The following is a 23,210-nucleotide window of genomic DNA, read 5'->3' as shown; positions in this document are numbered from 1 at the left end:
TGGTGAACGCGTCTTCCCAAATCAATTGATTTGGAAGTCGACAGTTCCAGCGTTCAAGACCTAGTAAAGTCGGTTATTTTTACACGGATTTGAATACGAGATCGTGGATACCGGTGTTCTTTGCTAGTGGTTGGGTTTCAATTAACCACATATCTCAGGAATGGTCGAACTGAGACTGTACAAGACTACACTTCATTTTCACTCATACATATCATCCTCATTCATCTTCTGAAGTATTATCTGTACGGTAATTACCCGAGGCAAAATAAGAAAAAGAAAGAAGAAGGCTGCAGTTTACTATAATCAATAGTTATTCAATATCAATTATTTATCACATAAACAGTTAAAAAAGATTTTAAAAAATGTTTAAAACACTACTCTTAAATTAAACGCACTAAAACGTAAAAAATATTTTACATTTTAGTGCTTTAAAAAAAATTTATATATTTTTTATTTTCTACTTTTTAGTCTTTATAAGTTTATACTTTACAGCTGCGCTAGCGCACAGGTTTAAGCGTATTTAGCGAAATATCGGATGCGTTCGGATGTTAGGTGAGTGCAATCATAACATAGAGCTAAACCATTTAATTTCCGGAAATTTAACTTAAAAGTTAAAACTTTAACAAAATGACGATCAATTGTTATGTATATAATTTAATTACGGAAGTTTTATAATTTTAAATGTTTTAATCATAAACTATAATTTCTCCTGAAGATGGCAGAATAGCTGAAAGCGCTCGAGGAAACAAATAATATATTGATAACAGTTTGTATTATATACAATAAGTCTTGATTTTGTTTCTTCTTCTCCGAAGAGGGCCCTTCTTCGCTTATACAAAAAATTTAAAATATGGAAAAAACTTCCTTGACTAAGAAATCTTGTAATACGTATGACTCGCACCGTGAAAACTGAAAACGATAAATGAAAAACATATTTGTTTAGTTATCGTAAAAACCCGCTATTAAATAAGCAATGTATAACTTCAAATATTATCTTTACCTGTTATTTTACAAGTTTTTAAATAAAAACGAACGTGTGTGAAAATGCCATGCCTGACCGAGGCCCGAGTTTGAATCCCGGTCAGGCATGGCATTTTCACACACGCTACAGATCATTCATCTCATCCTCTGAAGCAAAATACCTAACGGCAGTCCCGGATGTTAAACACAAAAAAAAAACAAATAAATGAATTAAAGTAATTATAACTTTAAATAGCGCTCATTAATGATATTATAATTAACTTTGTTGAAAATCTTTGGAATTAGATTATGTTGATTTATGTTTGACAAACATCATCAAGCAAACAATATTCTTCTCATCTTTTAGGTCTAATTAATAATAATTTTCTAATCGGATAAAATATCTGAATGTTTTATGTTTTTGTTTTTTTTTTGTTGCTTTTACGACCTCATAGGATCACTTTAGTTCAATTTCTGGGCCAGTTCATTTTGTAATCTGGTTCTTCTTATTTCCGAATCGTGTGAATTGTTTTATTCTTGCTTCTTTCCTTTTTGCCCACATCTTTTTGAGGCGTTCTGATATTTGGCGCCTGTCCTCGTCTGAATACACCTTGTTGGATTCCTTTTTGATTTTGGGTTCAAATGTTATCATATTAGTTTTAATTAGTTTGTCGTATTTTTCAGATTTTGTGATTAGATCTTCTTTGGAGATTCACAACTCTTCCATATCTTTCGGACTTCCTTTATCCATTTCGGTTTTGTTGTTCTTTCCCAGTATAAGTTAATTATTTGGCTTACAAGTCTGGTGTTTTCTGCTCTAAGTAGGTGCCCCAAGAATGCAATTCTTTTTTTCCTGAAGAAATTTGTTAGCGGGGTTATTATTTAATACACTTCTTCATTTGGGATTATCCTCCACTGACCTTATACTATGTTTTTCTTGTTTATGCATTTTCTGACCGTCTTCCTTTCTATTTTTTTTATCCTTCTTCTATTTTATTTATTCTTCTCCAATTTTGTATGGTCTGAAGAGGGTCTCGCTGGCGTATTGTATTTCTGGAAGAATTACTGTTTGGTAATGTCTGATTTTTGTTTGGTAATGTCGACAGGCATTCTTTATTGTATATGTTTTGGGTAGTTATTAATGATTTTTTAAGTTTCTCAGTTCTTTCTTGCCAGTTTATTCTCTCATTGATGTTATATGCTCAGGTATCTCCTAGGTATTTAAATTTTCCCACTAGTTCCACTTTGTTTTCGTTTACGTTTACATGATTAATGCATAGTGGACCCCTGACCATAATTTTAGTTTTTTCATATGATATTTTCAAACCTATTTTTTCAGCAAGTTGTTCTAGTGTTTCTATTTGGTACTAGCTTCTTTTATGTTGTTTGAGAGGAGGGGTAGATCGTCTGCGAAACCTATGCAGACGAGATTTATTTTATTTTTTATATATAATCTTTTGTTACATAAAAGCTTTAGCCGTTCAGTCGCGTTCGACCCTTGGCGATTCTTTATTGGAATTTCCCTGACAGGTTTTACGGGTGGTTTAAAATCGCCTTCCCGATGCGGTTAATTGAAACCCGACCGCCAAAGAACACCGGTATCCAGTCTAGCATTCAAATCCATTTAAAAGTGACTGCCTTTACAATGACTCGAACCTTAGAACTCTCCACTTCGAAAATCAGCTGATTTTGCGACAACGTGTTTAATCGCTAAACTAACCCGGCGGATTTTTTAATATATTATACGTATTGTAATATGCGAATTAACTCGGAAAAATCTATCATCGATAGATGTACGCGACTGTTTTCAAAGGTTAAGAAAAAATAGAAGTCAAGATTAGAGAGCGCTCGATAATATTTACCAGTTTGTCAATTATAATGAAACAAAAATACAATAAAAAATCACGCAACTTGTTAGCATTAAAATAATTTTTACCCTTTTCGTAAAATTTAGTCTAACGAATCGCACGCAATATCTTATCCCGGAGATAAGCCTCTTTTGTTTTCGTCCCACTGTTATTTTCTGTCAAAACAGCCTGTAAATTGAACTTTAGGGAACTACTACTCACTCTGCTTCACAATGATTGATCGTTCTGCACGTTGAAACTTGTGTCGCTATATAAAATAAAAGTAAAGGGATTTTATTGAATATTTCGTTATTAATATTTTATCGATATCCTATTCCGAATAATACGAATAATATACTCGTATATATTATCTATTAAAATGCTTAAAGATAAAACCTACTAATTTTCAAAGTCAACTAAATATTACTCATTTCTTTATTTAACATTTTGTTATTTACTTTTTAATTTATTTTTCATCCTTTAGAATAATTTTTAAATTAATTTCTGGTCTTTTTAGAGAGAACTGTTTAAGTATTTATAAATATTATTAAAGAAAACGTATTTTTATTCTAAAAATTCATTACAAATTATAATTCCCTACTTATAGGGAATTTATAATCCTTTATAATTATAATATTATAAGGGAAATTTATTTACATTAGTACAAGATGTTACAATGTAAGTAATGATAATATTGATGTACATTAGTACACTTTTTCTGCCGAGTAGAAAAATGTATACGTTTCATTATTTCTTTGATAATAATGATGTTTACTATAAAAACGGTCAGGTCAAGGACTGTCGTAAACAAAATAAAGCTGTCACTTGTAGGGTTAATGGATGAAGAACTTAAAATAAAAAATCAAATATTTTAACAAAGTTTAATAGCATATACTGTATCTCGGTTGTTTCAAATAACTAGAGACCGGATTATATGGATTTGCATATTTGCATGTTAAGCCCTTTTCTCCCGGTTATTGCATATTTACCTTAAATCTAGTGATGATGCATATTTTCGCTATATTTACAATATTTTTCGGTAGGGTACCTACCGAAAAAAATAAAGTCTTACGTTGTAGGTGGCCAAGCCTATTAGCCGCACGGTTCTTACAGCGCACTTAGTTGCCGCGCGTCTATTGCTTTGATAGGATAATATTATTGTGAGGCCAAGTAAAACATAAACTCACGCGAGACAAGAACGGACGATACCGTTCTGGTCGCGCAGAACTCCTCCCACAAGCAATTAAACTACGCATTTTATTGTTGACGCGTTCATTGCATCAGTTTAGTTTTTTATTTGTTTGTGTAAAGTTTAATGTGTATACCATCTCTCCCGAAAAAAAAGTGTCTCTTCGTGGATAGCTGACTATCCTGAAATATTTACATCGACGGAAATGTTTTATATTATCGAGTTTGAGAGAAACATATTTCGTGCACAAAAAAGTTTCAAATAGACCAGCATGACAAGACAAGTCTTCACATCGCAGGATTGCAAAAGAAAGGCCCACGAGAACGACTTATAACAGCGGCAAGTAGCAGTGATTTAACTTCCAAAGGTAAAAAAAAAAAACACTTTAGCATGGATTTATGTGAAGCATTGCTCACAAGTAATATTCCTCTTCACAAACTTACAAATCTACCTTCAAAACTTTTTGCGAAAATATTGCTTGAATCAAAATATACCAGATTGTGTAAAAATTGCATACCGACAATTTACCTGTATTTTCTGGAAGAAACACGCATTGAACTCAGGATAGCATTATTTGGATTTCAGTTGACGAAACTACCGACAATTGCGGCCGTTACATTACGAATTTAATTGTCGGTGCATTAAAACTAGAGCCTTCTTCTTCCTATTTAGTGGCCTGCAAATACCTTGAAAAGACAAGTCATTCTACGATCGCCAGATTCGTGAATAAGGGTATTAAAAAAATGTTTCCTGAATCTTCTGCAGATGAAAAACTCTTTATATTTCTCTTAGATATTGCTCCCTATATGATCAAGGCAGCCAAAGCTCTCCAAGTATTTTATCCGAATTTGATTCATGTGACATGTTTTGCTCACGGAGTACATCGACTCGCTGAAGAAGTACGATCCACGTTTGGGAATGTAAATAAACCGGTTTCATCAACAAAGAAAGTGTTTCTTAAGGCACCTACTCCCAATAAGGCCTATAAAGAAAAACTGCTAAATGTGCATTTACCTTCCGAACCAGTGGTAATTCGACGGGGAACGTGGATTGATTAATGCAGAGGCTATGGCAGTCCAAGGAAGCATTTAACGATTCTAGTATTAAAACAAAACGTAGCTGTGATTAACATCTTATTTTTCCCACAAACTGCGAGTATTAAAAAGCTTGAAACTCAAGGTTTAGCGTTGACTGAATCTATTCACTTGATGAATAAAATCTGCCAAATGAATTCCGAATTGCCAGAGGTATTCCCGTTAATCTTAAAGAAAAATTTGAAAACATTTTCAACAATAACCCAGGCTTTGAACCATTTTGTAAAATTGATAATTTTATTAATGGGACGGTGAACTTTTTCCAGAAACAATAAGTGCTAACATAGCTCCCAAATTCAAATACTGCCCAGTTACCTCAGTGGATGTGAAGCTATCCTTTTCCTTTTATAAAAATATTTTGACTGATCGAAGACACAATTATACTACCGAACATTTAGAACATTACCTGATTGTTAATCGTTTACAAACGTAACAAAATGTTAAATAATTGATAATTATCGAATTTACAGATATGTTATTCAACTACTTACTAACTGTATGCTGATTTTAAAATAAATAAAAAATAAAAATTACAATTTTTTATTATTATTTAAAGTTGCATATTTTAGCATTTTTTACTAATATTTCAAGGTTTTTATGTTTCATATAATCCGGTCTCTACAAATAATATTCAATCAAATGAGGTTTCATTTTTTCAATTAGTTAAGTTTTAAAAACTTTAATTAAAAAATATATTTATAAATATATAATATTTGTAACAAATATTAATTATCTATTTATTTAAATTAATTAACTAAGGCACTATTTTATAATTTATAAATGCAAAATCTTCATATCTATTTATTAAAGAATTTTTACGCTTAACATGAGTATCGTGTTATTAAACTATCACAATCAGTTCTTGAAATAAAGATTTCTACAAAAAAAGTTTGATGGGAAACAAAGCGAAAATCTTTTTTCACTCTGACGAGTAGATTCAAAATACATAGAACCAGGATATACCTTTTACGTTATAAATGGCTTACCTTTTAAATTATAAATGACTATATAGTTATATATTAAGCCCTGAGACGATCATTTTTTTTTTTTTTTTAGGAGAGAGGCTCCACAAATGAAATTCAAACAAATACTAAAATTGGATTCTGTTTATTCGAATTATGAGATTTATTTTTTGTTTTATGGATAAATGGGAAATTATTACTTTCCCGTGTAGATAGCGTTATAGCAGAACGAACTATAACTTTCGCAGGTTTTGTAAACGGTGCAATTAGGGTACATGCAGTTTTCACCGGATCTTGACATTTTTGACACCTAAGGAACCCAAAAACCAAAAAACCGGATCGAAATTTTCCGGATGTTAATGTTCGTATGTTACGTGTCTGTGGTCGGTATCGGCCTCTAAATCACCTTATATCTCCAGAACTACTGGACCTGACCAGAATTGGTCGGGTAAGTCTACGTACGTGCCTGATCCCGTTAAATTTTCAACTTAAAAGGGTAACGGGGTGAGGCTGTAGAGCAAAGTCACCTTTATTATCTCAAGATTTTCCATAATTAAGGTCATATTTTTCTTAGGCGCATTTGTTAACGATTAAAAGACAACAATATTTGCAAAAAAGAATTTTTGCAAAATCGCCACCCGCACGGAAAAATAATGCTGTTTTATTCGTCTGCTGTGTTGTGACGTCACGGGTGAGCGATAAAATTAAATAAATGAATAATATTTAAAATGCAAAAAAGTAACTTGGCCCGGCTAGGTCTTGAAATCGATCGCCCGGGTATCTGGTGCGTTAAGCCTCGCGGCTACACCGGTCTGAGACCGTATCAGCGAAATTTGTTATATGTAAGTTATAGAATTACATTAGTATAATTAGTGTCGACCGTCGCCGCTAGTACCGCCACACCCGCGCGAATTAAATAAGGTATGCGCGCGCGATTTAGTTAGAATCATTGAATTAAATGAAAAAAATATTATATTTAAATAAAATGATAAATACTTTAAATTAACTTGTGTGTGTATCGGTGTGTAAGCCGTGCATCAGAAACAACCCACAGTTGTAGGACTTTCCCGGAACGCGACTTTAGCCGCGTAAAAAATGGCAAACATATCTTTTTTTTGTTAAAAGCTTACTCAAGTTTAATTAAAAGTAACTAAATTAAAATGAATAATATGTTTAATAAGAACTTTTTATAATGCTTTACTGAAAACTGAAATGAAAGAAGGGATAGCGTAACCGCACCCAAACTGCAATGCGTTTAGTGATTTATTTTAGAAATATACGAGAACAAAGAAAATATCTGCATCAACTACTACTTCATTTATGTAAAATAATCCGTTATTTTTTAAAATATCGAAATAACTATAAACTTAATGGAATGCAGTATCTTTAATAATATTTTGTTCTTCATTAATCCTCCAACATAATTAAGTCTAATCTGAATATGAGTCGTTAAGGCAGAAACATGTAATATAATAAACTTATGTAAGAATTTCCGTTCAGTAATTCTTATCTTTAGTTAAATTAATTGATTATATTAATTATAAATCTGTTGAGAATTACTTAAACTGACAGAATGTAATTAACTGATAAAACGTTCTATTTTTGTTGTAGTACAAAAATTTACAAACGGTTTATCGTAACAAAACCACAGTAAATATGTTAAAATATCACACATGAAAGGGCCATCGATGATGACCCCCCCTCCATCCTTCGAACAAGCAGTAAACGATTATGATAACGGTAAACGTCCACGTTAATAAACATACTATAACAACTAAGATCCAGTAAACACTCGTTATGTCATAACCACTATCGTCACCGGGTTCATAACTTGTCCGATCTATGGACGACCGCATGTATCCCAACACATTCGGTTCGCAGCTGATGTTTTTATCAAATAGATGATCCTCATGCGCATATGAACACAGGTAGATAAACGGACGAATGAAAAATTAAACGCAGACGTAAAAAAAGGCTTACAAAATAAGTAAATATAGTTAAATGCAAAACAAGAATAAGAAAAACGGTAATAGCATTAAAACAACAAAGTAAATATATAGTAAGAACGGAAACAAAAGATAGTAACAGAAAGAGTTAAATGAACGAGGTAAAAAATGACTGAAAAAACGTGTAAACAGAGTAACTTCAACAACCGTCAATAAACTGAAATCTTTTCAATCGTCTAATATCGTCACCGTTATCAAGCAGATTCAAAGCAAAGGAATTTACGTATCTAACATAGAACATTAACTTTTTTTTTTAGTTATACGACATTAACTTGAAACCAGTTAAAAACCCAACGCTAGTCGTTTTTTTTTTTTGTGTTCCCGATTCCCATTCCATAAAATAGTCGTATAATAAAATTTGATCGATTTATTATTACGTAATATTTTATAGATTACAATTAAAAATAAAAACAGCAAAAAAAATATTCTCAAATGTTTCAAATATTCAAATGTAATTGAAATATATATGTCTTACAGATAGAAATTAACAGATTGCTTATTAATACGATTAGTATCTCGGTTTAATTATTATTAATGGGATAAGATATTTTTAAAGATAAATAAGACCATCGCAGACGGTGTACGAGATGCTAGGGTACAGTCGGTATCAGATTCTGGTGACTATATGGCCGACAGTGGCTCTGACGCCAGAAGCAGTTTTTATCAGTGTAGTTCCTTAAGAAAATAACAGACCATTAAGGAAATAAGCTGAGTATCATATATTCATTTGACTGGACCAACACGCAGACGCACAGCTCATCAATTGCCAGGCGGAAACAGAACAGATATCGTCTCAAATTAACGTGGTTGGTGAACACTTGAACTCCCGTTGTCATTAAAATGAACTTGAGGCGTACCATCACCCCAGATTCTGTATAAATTTATACAAGGATCGTCCCTTAGTCATGGTGTTCCATTCCTGCTGCCATGCACCCATCGCGAGGCTCTGAAGCCTCTTCCGTAGACGGGAGATGGGCAACTGTTCGAAATTTAGATCCGGGGCATTGTGATCACCGTTCCGTTACCGGTCCGGCTCGAAACCGCATTCCAAATACCTCAGCCTCCCGGTCTCTTCGCAATATTCACATGACTGCCCGAACTTTCACCACTAAATCGATTGGGAGAGCCTTTCCCAATACGGTGGTAGCCTGACAGGAGTTTGTTTTAAAAACACCAGTGCATACATTCCCGGCTCTGAGAGCTGGGCACTCGTTAAATTTAGAATAAGTGCTCTATTCCTATCCAACCTATGTGCCCGTACAGGCGCCACTAAGTAATCATATTCTCGAAGACCACCACGGTACACCATGTACAACTGACCGCCTGAAAACCCATAGTTCTTCCGAGCAATCCTCTTAAGCTTGTGCATCACAGAAACGACGTTCGCCGCTACTTGTTTAATATGGTTGCTAAACAGCAACTTTTCATCAAACAAAACACCTAGATACTTATGAACCCTAACTCGGCTAATTACATAGTCTTTATATTTAATGAAGGGATTTCGACTGTACGATAATTTGTCTGCGCCCTTCAAAAGCATATACTTCGTCTTGGACGCAGAAATCTTTAAATTTTGATTATCCATACAGCTCTCTGCAGTTAAAAAAGCCGCCTGCGCCCGGTCTCCCAGCTGAGGTTGTGAGTTACCACGAACTAAAAGGAGACAGTGATCGGCGAAAGCCTGGGCCGTCAGCCGTTCTGGTAATGTCAATCCCAGAAATCCGTCGAATACCAGGTTCTACAGCAGGGAGCCGAGGACGGAACCCTGCGGGCTTCCCCTGTAACAGATTTTTCAACAACTAGGTGTGCATCCTTAAACAGAACCGTACGGTTAGACAAATAGTCACGTACCACGGCCTACAGGGCTACGGGAACATTGCGGCTTTCCTTTCCAACTCATAGAGGTCAGAACTCCAACATAAGGATGGAAATGCTGCCTTGTGGGTGTCAGATGCAGTTTGAGGAGGATTCTGCATTTGGATTTCAGTTTTCAACCTTTCAAAATAATGATGTCTGAAGAACTGAGCTCAGCAGACTACGCTTGCATCTGTGCAAGTGTTTGCTTGCACAGATGCAAGCATTTGCTCGCTGGTGGTACCAAGGCAGCTTTCTTCAGTAGGGACGAGGTACATTTTCACCTCAATGAGGCTGTGAATAAGTAAAATTTCCGCTTCTGTGTTGAAAATAACCCCCAAATTAATCAGGAAGACAACTACATTCCCCTAAACTAACGGTGTTGTGCACCGCATCACATTTGTCGTGATAGACCCGTACATGTTTGAGGATGGCATGACCATGACTGTGAATTTCTAACGTTATGTTTCAATGTTACGAATTTTTTTGCGGCCGAGAATGGAAGAGACTGTTGAAGAAGAGGGATCGGAGGACTTGTGGTGTCAACAGAATGGAGCTACAGCTTACATAGACCGAAATTCTCTCAATGTTTCGAGAAAAACTTTTTCCGCACGTTTGGAAGGGTGAACGGTTCTGGAACCTACTTTATTCGATTTTTCATGTCAAAATCCATAAGAAATCACTAATTCTGACCCTTAATTAACGTCCTAAAAATTTCAGTATGATTTGATTTCACCAGGGTAGCTGAATCCAAGCGAAATGTTTCACTAGACGTAACTCGCAATTAAGCATCTTAGGATATAAGTTAACTATTTCCATTATTTTCAAGAGTAGAACAGGCTATGAAAGTCCCGGAAGAATTTCATGATATACTCTGTATAAAAGCATACGTATTTTATTTAATGGATTATTTTTTTTGATCGAAAGAATATAATTAATTACATTTTGTTAATATCTTCTTTTTTTTATTAATGCTTAAATATATAAAATAATTAATATTTTAATTATTTAATAAATGAAATTTTAGTTAATTTCATATTTTTACTGTTTAACAGGTACCTGGGTCACATTTGGGAACAATGTTAGCGAAGAAACTGCAGAAGCCGTAGTACAAGCTGCTTACGAAGCAGGAATAAATGTTTTCGATTTATCAGAAGCGCATTGTGGTGTAAGAGCAGAATTACAATTGGGGCATATCTTACAAAGGAAGGCCTGGAAACGAGCATCCTATATTGTTACAACTAAAATATACTGGAATTCCAAGTACGTACATAAATAAATTTCAATATATACTCGTATATATATTATATAAATGCATAAAACAAAGCATCACTCAGAATACAGCATTGTAATAAATGTATATAACAATTGATATTCTACTCCCTTACATCACAATTTTATTTTCTATCGTAATATAACTTTGCTAGTTTTCACGTTATATGTCACTGTAACTAACAGTAATATTTAAATGAGAATGAAAATTTAGATGACTAACAAAAGCTTCTTTTTTTTTTTAATGAAGAATAAATAAGCAGATAAACAATTTTACTCTTATTACTATGACGTAACAATGGATTTTCAACAAATGAGTTTTAAAATTAGACCCATTGTCTTATTTGGTGAATAAATAGGAAATAACTTGCATATATCTAGGCGGCACGCAACTACAGTAGCATCGATTTACGACGTGAAATTAATAAGGGGCTGTAATCTTGAAATGTTAACTTTTGAAAAACTCACCGTATTGACTTTTAGGAAAGAAATTCATAAAATCAAATTAGGATGAAATATAAAAACCAATAAATTATTATTAATATACTGTATTCCTTGGTTCTTTATTCACGTTCTATTTTTCGTGTTCCGCTAAAGAAAACGAGCACTAACGCTCTACACTACCTCGACACGATATTTAAAATTCATGAAAAAAAGGTCTAAACTGTACTATTTACACTAGACATCAGAATAGTCATCTTCAGAATTTAAATTCGTTACCTTGTCGATAACTAGGGTAAAATATGATGTTCTACGTTAACCAATTTACCGAACTTCAACGATGAATTCACGACGTTACAGTAAAAGAGTCGTTAATAAGTAACAATCTTTAAGTTATTTTTTCTAATGTAAACTTCCCTTACAATTTAACCGAATTAAAAATCTACTTTCATAAAAATCACTCTTGATTCAAACGGCCACTGTTTCAGAACCGATAGTAATTTTCATAAAAGTAGATCTTTGGTTCGGCCTGTTGTTACAAATTGTTACGAGAGGTTATCTCTAAAGTAAAGACCGTTTCATTGTAAAAGAATTTATTCTGAAAACTTCATTTTATTTCTCTTAAACTACATACCTTATAATACTTCCCTACATAATTGCCACATGAATTAAAACATTTAGCGTAGCGATACATCAGCTTCAATATACCCTCGTCATATTCTTCTGCCGCCAGTCCATTTAGCCACTGATTAACAGCATTTTTAAGTTCATCGTCACCCGCAAATTGCTTACCGCTCAAAACGTTTTTCAGAAGGAGAAACGTAATCAGAAGGAGATAAGTCCGGACTACATGGTGGGTGATCGTAAATTTCCCACCCAAATGTTCTCAATAAATCACTTGTCGGACCTTCAATATGTGGATGCGCAATATCGTGCAGCGGGTCGACGCCGTCGGTCAGCCGCCCATGTTGCCGATTTTGACTGGCGCGCCGTAACATATGTAGAATTTTGCAGTATAAACGGAAATGGCGAACGAAGCGAGCTCTGTGGCGCTGGGGTTGGCCCCGTGGCCCTCGGGTCAGTCCTGGGGAGGTCTTATGTCGGCCCTAGGGCTTGCCTGCGCCGACTTCGGCCACGGAGATGTAGAAGGCGCAGTCCTCTAGCTAGATGGTCGGGAAAGCAAACCGAGCCCCGATCGGCTAGAACATATATATTATATACGAGTATACGAGTATGCAGTATATATGTAATATAACCCATAAATATTTTATTTAGTACTTTTCTAGCATCGAACTTTAGAGCTATGGTGCAAAAAATTTATATGGGAAAAAAGTCTGGGTTCAATATATCCAGTGAGTGGGGAGAAGGTTTCTTTAGGTTTAATTTTATCAAAATTTTTCAAATATAATCTCAATGTATATTAAGCCCAGTAAGATAAACGCTTATCTTACCATTTTAAAAACACTTTTACCTCAAAATTCTCCTCTTCTTCAAAAATGGAAATACCTATCTTTTTATTTATCGCATATTTTTTAACCGAATTTTTTTAATTTCATCCTAAGCATAGTAGAAGTGTAAGTGACCCCCTAAAAAAAAATATATAATTTGGGCAATATTAGGTGTGGGTGAGTCAATCGAAGTTTAAAAATATCTTTTTTTGAAATATTTAAAACTTTTTTCAGCTTATTTTAACTTTTAATAATAATCATGTTACATTAAAATTTCATCGTAATTCATCCCCACCCCCAAAAAAGAAATGTTAGGTAATTTTTATCGGTTGTATATTTTTCAGTGGAATGTTTTTATCAGTTTCTTTTACTTAACATAGCGAATAGATAAAAATAAAAGAAAGAAGTAAGAACTTCATTTGGGGGAAAAATATGTAATTATTCGTATACGAGGTGTGTGAGAAAAGTAATGAGATTGGTAACACTGCGAGCGATCTGGCAACGCTGTATCTACCGGAATGTGCTAGATTGGTTTTCTCATCCCTTCCACATGCTCAGTACGAGTTTCAACTCCGTTCAGCCAACACATTATTTTTGATAGCGTCATCAGTAAGTTGTGTTTTTGTTGTGCGTTACGAAAATGGAGCATCGCAATTTAGAGCGACGTTGTGCAAACAAGTTTTGTGTTAAACTTGGGGAATCCGCGAGTGTGACCTTAGAAAAGTTGAAACAGGCCTACGGGGAAAAATTGCTTATCAAGAGCACAAGTTTTTCGCTGGCATAAATCATTTTTGGAACGCCGAGAACACGTTGAAGATCAACCTCTTTCAGGGAGACCTTCAACTTCAAAATCTGACAAAAACGTTGACCGTGTGAGGGTTCTTATGAGATCAGACCGTCGTTTAAGAATGATGAGTGAACAGTTAAATTTAAACGCTTTCACCGTACATAAAATTTTGACAGACGATTTGGACATGCGAAATTGGTGCCGAAAAACCTTACAACGGAAAAGAAGGACTATCGAAGAAACCTGTGAGTTGATCTTCTTGAGAGGATTGACAATGACCAAGAATTCTTCAATCGTGTGATCACAAGTGATGAATCCTGGATATTTGAGTACGATTCTGAAACAAAGCGGTAAAGCGAAGAGTGGCACACTCCGTCATCTCCTCGACCGAATAAATGTTGAATGAGCAAATCGAAGATTAAAACCATGCTGATTTGCTTTTTTGACAGTAGGAGTATTGTGCATAAAGAACTTGTTCCTCCAAGACAAACTGTCAACCAAGTGTTTTACAAAGGTGTCCTTGAAAGGCTCAGGAAATGAGTGATTCGCGTGAGACCAGACATTGCAGACAAGTGAATGCTTCATCGTGACAATGCCCCGTGTCACACGGCCATTTCCATCATGGATTTTTTTACCTCAAAACGCATTCCTACGGTTCCTCAACTCCCCTATTCACCTGATTTTAGTCCTTGTGACTTTTTCTTTTTTCCTAAATTGAAACGTGTCTTAAAAGGTCGTCATTTTGGCATCTCTGGAGAACATCAAAAGACTGTGACCGACCAGTTAAAAGCCCTACCAGTTGAAGCCTTCCAACGCTGCTACAAGGAGTGGGAACAATGACTCCGCCGGTGTATAGCTGCCCAAGGGAACTACTTTGAAGGGGATAATATTGTTGTTTGAAAAAAATAAAAACTTTGGTAAGTAAAGTCAGTCTCATTACTTTTCTCACACACCTCGTATAAATAGATTAGACTAAAATAAACTAAAAATATAAACTCCATTTCAGGTAATTTCTCCCAACACATTAAAATATAAAAATTTGTTCTCTCAAATAAAAAATAAATAAATATGTTCATTTATTTGTATATGATAAATTTTTCTTTTTTTTTTCTTTGTGGTTGTATTTCATTTTCCCCTTTTCATTATTTTCCCATAACATCATTTAATTCTCTCTTTTTTACTCAAAAATTCTTAATGTAATTACCAGTTTGCTAAAACGGCCGATATAAGTTTAGATATACTAGTTTATATGCCAAAATAAATTAGAGAGCTAAAAATTATCATCTTTCAACTTATCAGTTTTAATATAGAAGAATGTTATCATACAAATATTAGTTTTATGACAACTAAAAACGTTTGTATAGCGCTGCATCATGATAATAATTCTTATTTACAACTCTGCAGAGACCGATCTAATCTTAAACTCGTTTCAAATAAGAATATGAAACTTGTTATGTTAATGAAACTTTGTTTAAGCTAATTTCTGAATTTATCTTAAGCATCGAACGAATAAGTAGTTTAAAGTCGTGAAAGTTTATTCATTATTTAAATTACTTTAATATTGTTATAATTTTAAAGAGGTATAACCTATCGTGCTGGCATAGCGTTTAAAAAAATAAAAATAACTAACGATAAAATAAAAATAAATAAATGGAATATTATTTAATAACTTAAGAGATTTTTCTGAAACATAATCGAAGGCTATTTACAGACGCCTAGTATTAGTAAAACTTTGAAAAGAATACATATTTTACAAAATCAAAGATCTACTTACACCGAGTTCTTAGGACGATATTATAAACTGCATCGGTCTTCGGTTGAGAAAAAAAAATTAACACATTTTACCTCCGTCTCAATTAATAATATAATTAAAATAGCAAAAATTATCTTCCCCGATCAAATGATTGTCATGAATAGAAAATACGTCTTAAGATCTTTGATCGACCTAATAATGAATAGTGTGTTGGTTAACAGCTAAAATAAGTTTCTACCCTTTTTTCTCAGTAAATCTGAAAGTTTAAAAGACGTGGAATGAGTAATATGCAGAGTAAAACGAGCCCATTTTTCAATTTAGCTCTACTATTTTACGCTGAGGATATAAGTTTGAGTGTGTGTGTGTGTGTGTGTGTGTGTGAAATGCACACATGCGCGCGCGCATGTACATATTACTCTTTCTTTCTTAAGACTATGGTTTCTGACAAAGTTTTTTACCCTGAAAATGAATATTTTACCCGTCTTTTGTAGGACACAGATATCACATTACTCTTCTTTTTTTAAGTTATTATTATTATAATTATTATTTTCAAAACAGATTTATTTACTTTTTTCTTTTGAAATTTGCAGTACCGATTTTGAACAATTTTTCTAAAGTCCCCATTGAATAATTGATTTTTTTTTAAATGACATTTATATTATGATAAATAATACCGTATTATTACTATTCTTTTTTTTTTTTTTTTTAATTGAGTTATATGGGCATCGACATCTAGGGTAATTAGCCGTCGTCACATTCTTTAAAAAGAGATTAAAATCACCACTAGGAGGATAGTCAGATGTAAGGCTGTATAGGACCCTTAAACTGAATAACAGGGTGTAAAGGCTCAAACGTTCTCATAAAACACAAAAAATAAAAACATTTACTGTTAACACAGAAAAATTAAACATACGTACAGTAAAATAAAATACACAAAATATGTTTGACAATACACTGTAAATTTGACAACTCTACATTTGGTTGTTGGTTTGTTTGGCATTTCTCCCGCCACCACCCCATTCGATCGCCCTAAAGCATAAGACCGAATGTCTGTGCCACAAAAGGCTACTGAGCCACGAAACACTTTAGCGACCAGTGTCCTAAATAGCTCCTAGAGCTAACCAAAAGCGTAAGCGGAATAAGCGTGGTACCATACGCCACTCGCTTGCGTATCCCACCGTCCACTTGTCATACATCACTAAAATGGGTAGGCGCACTCCGTCAACTACTAAAACATATATGATTATCAATAATTAAATTTATCCCGTCAAAGACAACAATTCACTGCCACGCCTAGGCCGCTGAATGCCAGCAAATACCTGTCCACCTTTAAAGCGCGTGGAGCCTTAATCAGGCTGGAAGCTAGCCATATCTCTCGGTTAGCTTCCTACAGCAGCGCGGTAGGAATCGTTTTGTTTAGGCAAACTACTGATGTCAGTTGAACAAAGCAACTGCATTAAGGAATTCCCACACGGACCGACAATACGGCTTTCGCCACGTTGACTCGCCGCTTGTGAGTGGCCAATTTTCTCCTTGACCTCCACGGTGGCCTGAGTTCTGGCCCCCCAAGAGCTGGCCAGCATATGTTCGTTCTACTGAACCTCCCCGCAGACGGACAGCTCATTCGCCGTCAGGCGGAACCGACACAAATATTGGTTCAAGTTCGCGTGGTTGGAGTGTACCTGGGCACCCGTTCCCTTAAAAACGAAGGAAAGCCATACCATCTCCAATTCCTGTATAAATCTATACAAGGGTCTTCCCTTAGTCGTGGTGTGCCATTCTTGCAGCCATGCTTCCATCGCGAGGCTGTAAAGCCTCCTCCTCAGACAGGAGATGAGCAACTGAACGAAATTTAGAACCGGTGCATTGTGATCACCGTTCCGCTCCGGTACAGGCCCGGCTCGAAACCGCATCCCAAATATTTCGGCCTCCCTGCCCCTTCGCAACTTCCCCATTGCCGCCAGAACTTTCACCACTAAATCGATTGGGAAAAGCTTTCCCAATACGGTGGTAGCCTTGTAAGAGGTTGTTTTAAAACCACCAGTACATACTATTAATGCTCTGCGCTGGGCACTCCTTAAATTATGAATAAGTGCTCTATTTCTGTTCAACCTATGCGCCAAAACGGACGCAGCATAAGAGGCCATACTTTTGAAGACACCTCGGTACACTATGTACAAATGACGGCCCGACAGCCCGTAATCCTTCCGTGCAATCCTTCTATGCTTGTGCATCACAGAGACTGCGTCCGCCGCTGCTTGCCTACTGTGGTTGCTAAACAGCAACTTCTCAATAAACAAATTTGGGTGTAAAGAGCATTCGCGTAGAAGTTTCAGTCAAACGTAACGCATACTGACTTCGTCGAAGGCTTAGTACAAACTCGTTAGTGAACCGCTGGAATGTAGGTAAGCGACAATTTTTGTTTATTGAATGAGAGCGTATCTATTAGATCATCTTCATATTCAATGAAGGCTATTTATGGGTTTACAGTTTTTTGCACGCCCGCAGATAACCTTCGCTTTCCTCCAAACGTCTGCTGTAGTTGTGTTTCTGCTAACAGATTTCAGGTATTATCGCTGGGATCGTTCCGTTCCAGGAGAAATCAGTAAAAGCGTCTACGTCGATGATCTGGCGACCGCATATGCCAATATCGAGAATTATTTTTAAATTGTAATTATTTTTTTTTTAATTAATATATAAGCGACCGCTTTTTCACAGGTTTACTCGTTTTTAGCGATTCAGAGAACAGAGGTCAATTTTTAAGATTTAGTCAATACAACATTAAGTTATGATTATTTTTTTTATTTTACTGCTTTTCGGAGGACGATATGTTAATTATTTTTTACCCCTGGTTTAGCCTTCGTCTTTATTATTCTTTTTAAGCTTAGCAAAACTTAAAAAGTTTTTCTGATTATTTTCTCTACATTGACATCGTTTCTCTAGAAAAACCATTGAACTCGGTTGTACCTTTAATAAAATTAATTTCTATGCGATAAGCTTTTGATATCTAAAAGCACCCGGTTTGTTTTGAAAAAACAAACTATCGTATTATAAGCTGGGCTATCTTATGTTGCCTACAATGAAAATAATCGTCGGTGATGTATTAATCAGTGTGAATACTTTTTCTTTAAATATCAGATGTTATTTTTACTATATTTATAAATTTATAAAAAATAAAATTAATAATAATTGTTAAAATAAAAAGAAAAGGCTATCAATGAAAAAATAAGGTAGAAATTATCCGTTTTATAAACGGTTTTTGAGCGTTTTCTGGTTTTAACATTTTTACAGAATTCATAAAGATAGGAAAAAGATATATTTATTAAAATTATACTTATAAAATTCAACAAATTTTATTTATTCGTATTTCTACATACTACACTTTCTGAAATCAATATTTATCGTGAAACCTAAGAATTCTACACATTAACAAACCGGTTAAACGTAGAATAATAGAACCTTTGCATATGAACAGATATACAAATATATATTAATATTTTGCGCGAGTATTGTTCAATTAAATGTATGCTGGTGCAAACATATGCAAGTCCGGTAGCGTATTCGCGCGCGCGCGTGTGTGTGTATTACATGTAAGTTATGTAATAAAAATTCAAATACAAATTTATATTTTTTACTGATATCTTTTAATTATTTTGTTTTACTAGGTCAGATGAAAGAGGACTTTCTCGAAAGCACATAATAGAATCGGTTCGTGCTTCTCTAGCGAGATTACAATTAGGATACATAGATATAGTCATAGTTCATCGAGCAGATCCTATGTGCCCAACTGAAGGTAAGATCCAGTATAACATTTTTATAGAATAAATAGGTACATACAGTTATAATATTAAAACAAAAAATCTTAGATCGGCGTTGATTCCAATCAACTGAATTACCTTTAGGCTTTGGTCAATCATAAAATTACTATAACCAAAAGAACATATGTTGTCAAAGGTTTGATTTTCTATTAAACAGAGAATCTATTAATGACTAATAAATGCAGAAAATTAAGTAAAAAAAACTTGTAGAAAATTTAATTCTGAGAAAATTAATCTAAATACAGCCGTTAAAAAGTAAACAGAAACTTTTAAAAATTGGTTTTTATTGAAGCAAAACAGATGAAAAATAGACAGAAAATCGCATTATTCTTGTGTTAGCACATATATGCCTAATTTAATATCGGCCGGCGATAACGGTAGCAACGATGTGAGCAAGCGTACAGTATACGGACGCGCGGATGCAAGCATCACTCCTACCGAGCAGATGACCGCGCAGTTCTCCCACCATAGCGGCGCTGCAGCCCCACCGCCCTCAGGCTCCTATAAAAGAGCGTGCACAGGAGTGAATTGGGAATTCATCGTCGACCACCACCTGAAGAAGAAGTTGGAAGAAGAAGAAGTCTCCTGGCCGGCTCAACATGGGACCTCCCGACGGATGCCAACATCCCCGCCGGAGCAGCAGGCTTGGCCGGACCCCGAGGGAGCCGCTGGACGCGGACGTTACATTCCCGCTCCAGCTCCGGTTCGCCGGACTATTACGCAGATTCTTACGCAGTCTTTTACAGTTAGCACAGGCCGGAGCCTCGAATCTATGCAAACAATCATCATGCTTGTGGCCCTCCTCACCACAATGCGCACACACCAAGGCAAACTTACAAAATTTAGCTCTGTGACCGTATCTGCAGCACTTGAAACATCTTTGGACACCTACATATTCTTTTACTCGGCAGGACCCAAAATTAATAAACAGTCTGCCCGCGAACATAAATTTTTGAAAGAGACCAGAACCCACCTCAAAAACTCCGTGATATTTTGGGGTATCACATCTGCCTGTTTTAAAGACCAGCCTAGAGTCCCGCCAGAAGGCGGCTTCATCCAAATTAGTTTTCTGCTCCCTAATGAAGGACAAGACATCCTCATCGGTAAGACTACTGCCTGTCATAGACTATAATGCGGGGCCTACGCATACTCTTTGGAGTATGCGTATACTCCAAAGAGTATGCGTAGGCCTCGCTTACTCTTTGGAGTAAGCGTATGAATCTTTTAGATTCAATTGCTTAAACTCAGTGGAATCTGTAATTGCCTGAATGGCCTCTTTATCGTCCGCTACTACAACTAAACCCTTATTGGTCTCTTTAATATTTCGGATTTTAAGACCTTTCCGGTCACCTCGAAGGGTAACCTGGAGCACCTTCTTCAGCTGACTGCTGGACACATTGAAGCCCTCCGCCCTATTAACAAACGCAACCTCAGGTTTCTTAGGGGACTAGCTGGTTTCACGTCTGCCCCTGACCACGACAGCATACCTACGCGGTTGCATCGAGGCCGGGGCCGGTTTCTGAACTACAGTTATTTCTTTAGACCTTGAGGCAAGATTTTCGAAACCCTCCACGAGAGCTGTGAAAGCTGCTCGGAAGAATTCCCTTAGTGGCTGTGTAGTTAGCTTAGTAGGTTTGCTAAATAGGAAAAAATGCCATCTAGTTTTGTCAAAACATCATGGGCCAATAGGGCAGAGCTGCCAGGTCTGCCCCCGGCTTGTGAAAACGCTTCAAAGATTGGTTTACACCTTCCCGGGTAGCCCCCTCCTACATCTAGTTCCGAACTATCATTGTCTGAACCAGTATTTGAGGAGGTCGAAAGAAAAAGCTCCGGCCAGGCCTTTTTCCTACCTCTCAAAATTCGGTCATGGTCGGAGATTTCCTGGCCTAACAGTATACGAACAGAAATACTCACTGTATTCCTTCTATCCAAAACGTGTTGGGTACAAGCTCACAAGCCCTCACTCTAAAAGAACGCGAGCAGGACTAAGGTTAAAGGTCTCTTTACTCGTGACAGGATTCGCCAAGGCCTTTACGCCGTAGGGTGGCCTTTACGACCAGGAGTCGTTGCCACTCTTTTTGCCACGATGAGGCAAGTGCTTGAACAAAATGTACGCCAAAACTCTTAATCCCCGTGAAACGTAGATGAATCGTCTAAACAATAAAGGCGCAAAACAGTTGTAATAGTTCTCAAACAACAAGATTGTGAAAATGGGGAAGGTTCACACTCGATCACTAGCTCAAAAATAGCAGTGAAAAAGACTACAACGCAAATACTCTGTTCGCGAAAAGAGACCAGAGTATTAGGCTACTGTCCGGTGTGTACTCTTCAGTAATGCTCTATGGGGCGTCTGTTTGGGTTAGTGCTCTTGATAGGGCATGCAACAGAAGGAGGTTGTTGAGCCAACTACGACTGCTCAATCTGCGGGTTATCGCAGGGTACTGGACGGTAGGTACAGAGGCGGCGTCAGTCATAGCTGGTGTGCCAACGATTGACCTGCAGGCCAGGATGAGGCATTCTATTGTTATGGTCAATGAGAGGAAAGTGGCTGTCGACAAAATATTCAGGAGCACGGGAATAGAGACCCTTGGGGCGTTGTGTATAGATCCCTTGGACAAACGCAGGAAAGATGTCTTCTTGTCAGCTTTGTCAACCCGCAAAGGTGTAGTAATTGATAAGGACCGTGTCCTTAATATTAATACTCTTCTAAATGATTTGCTGCCGGGTGACACTATGGTGGGTGAGGTTCCACACCACCTGCGTGATTTAAGTCGCGATTTTCGAGACCGACTTACAATATTCTGAAATCACTGAAGCGGAGGTGCATCAGGTGATCTGTAGTTTGGCACGGCACAAGGCCTCCGGATATGATTGTATCACAGTGAAGCTCCTCGTCCGAGCGCTTCCAGTAGTCCTTGGTTCTCTAACTAGAATATATAATAGTTTGCTACTCGCCGGCCACTTTCCGGCGTATTGGAAGCGTGGAGACTTGGTGTTTTTCTTCAAAGGTGGCGACAAAGATCCTAATGTTAGTTCTTCTTACCGTCCACTAATGCTCTTCCCCGTGATTGGAAAGGTTTTTGAGAAGATCCTACCTATATTTTCGTATTAATGTTAGGCCACTGATCATTTGCTAATGAACAACCAGTATGATTTCCGAACGGGTAAGAGCACTGAGGATGTCATACTAAAGGCGATGAATGTAGCTTCCTACAGTCCATGTAGATATGTATTAGGCATTTTTCTGGACATATCGAGGGCATTTAAAAACTTATCGTGGCCCTCTGCCCTGTTTCAGATACAGAAGCGTAAGTGTACACAAAATAAATTAGAAGTGCTCTCAAGTTATTTCAGCTAATGGACCGATCCCTGGGTGATGGCGGCTCGGAGAATCACACGACCTTAACTAAAGGATGCCCTCAGAGCAGTGTTCTGAGTCCCCCTCTTTGGATCATAGATTTGGATTCCATGTTGCGTTTAAGATTGCCACGTGGTTGTCATGTCGTCGCTTACGCTGACGACGCGCTGCTACTGACTGAAAGTAATTCCGTAACGAGGTAGAGATCCAAACTGCTCATGATTGAGACATTCCGACTGTGGGGTCTCCAATATAAGATGATTTTCAGCCCAGAGAAAACCACAATGATGTTGCTTAAGGGCCGATTGGCTCCTTCCCGACGAATCCGGGTTCGGATAGCTGATCTCTCCATTCGGTACGTAACGGCTCAAAAATACCTGGGTGTTATCCTTGATGAGAATTTTCGGTTCAATAAACATCT

General features: G+C 36.4%; 1 protein-coding gene across 5 annotated transcripts in view; it reads left to right on the top strand.

Annotated features, from left to right (window-relative positions):
• Positions 1-23,210, top strand: part of Hk (potassium voltage-gated channel subfamily A regulatory beta subunit hyperkinetic) — a 683,771-nt gene that overhangs the window by 543,911 nt on the left and 116,650 nt on the right. For all 5 annotated transcript variants that reach the window (XM_075355871.1, XM_075355872.1, XM_075355868.1 and 2 more), the window contains 2 exons: positions 10,968-11,175; positions 19,279-19,406. In XM_075355871.1, the coding sequence (XP_075211986.1) occupies positions 10,968-11,175; positions 19,279-19,406 (336 nt within the window). The remainder of the gene's footprint in view (positions 1-10,967; positions 11,176-19,278; positions 19,407-23,210) is intronic.

Source organism: Lycorma delicatula, chromosome 2 (genome assembly GCF_047948215.1).
Source record: "Lycorma delicatula isolate Av1 chromosome 2, ASM4794821v1, whole genome shotgun sequence".
Lineage (NCBI taxonomy): Eukaryota > Metazoa > Arthropoda > Insecta > Hemiptera > Fulgoridae > Lycorma > Lycorma delicatula.
Note: the sequence above shows the minus strand (reverse complement) of the source record. Positions and strands in the feature narration are given on the sequence as shown.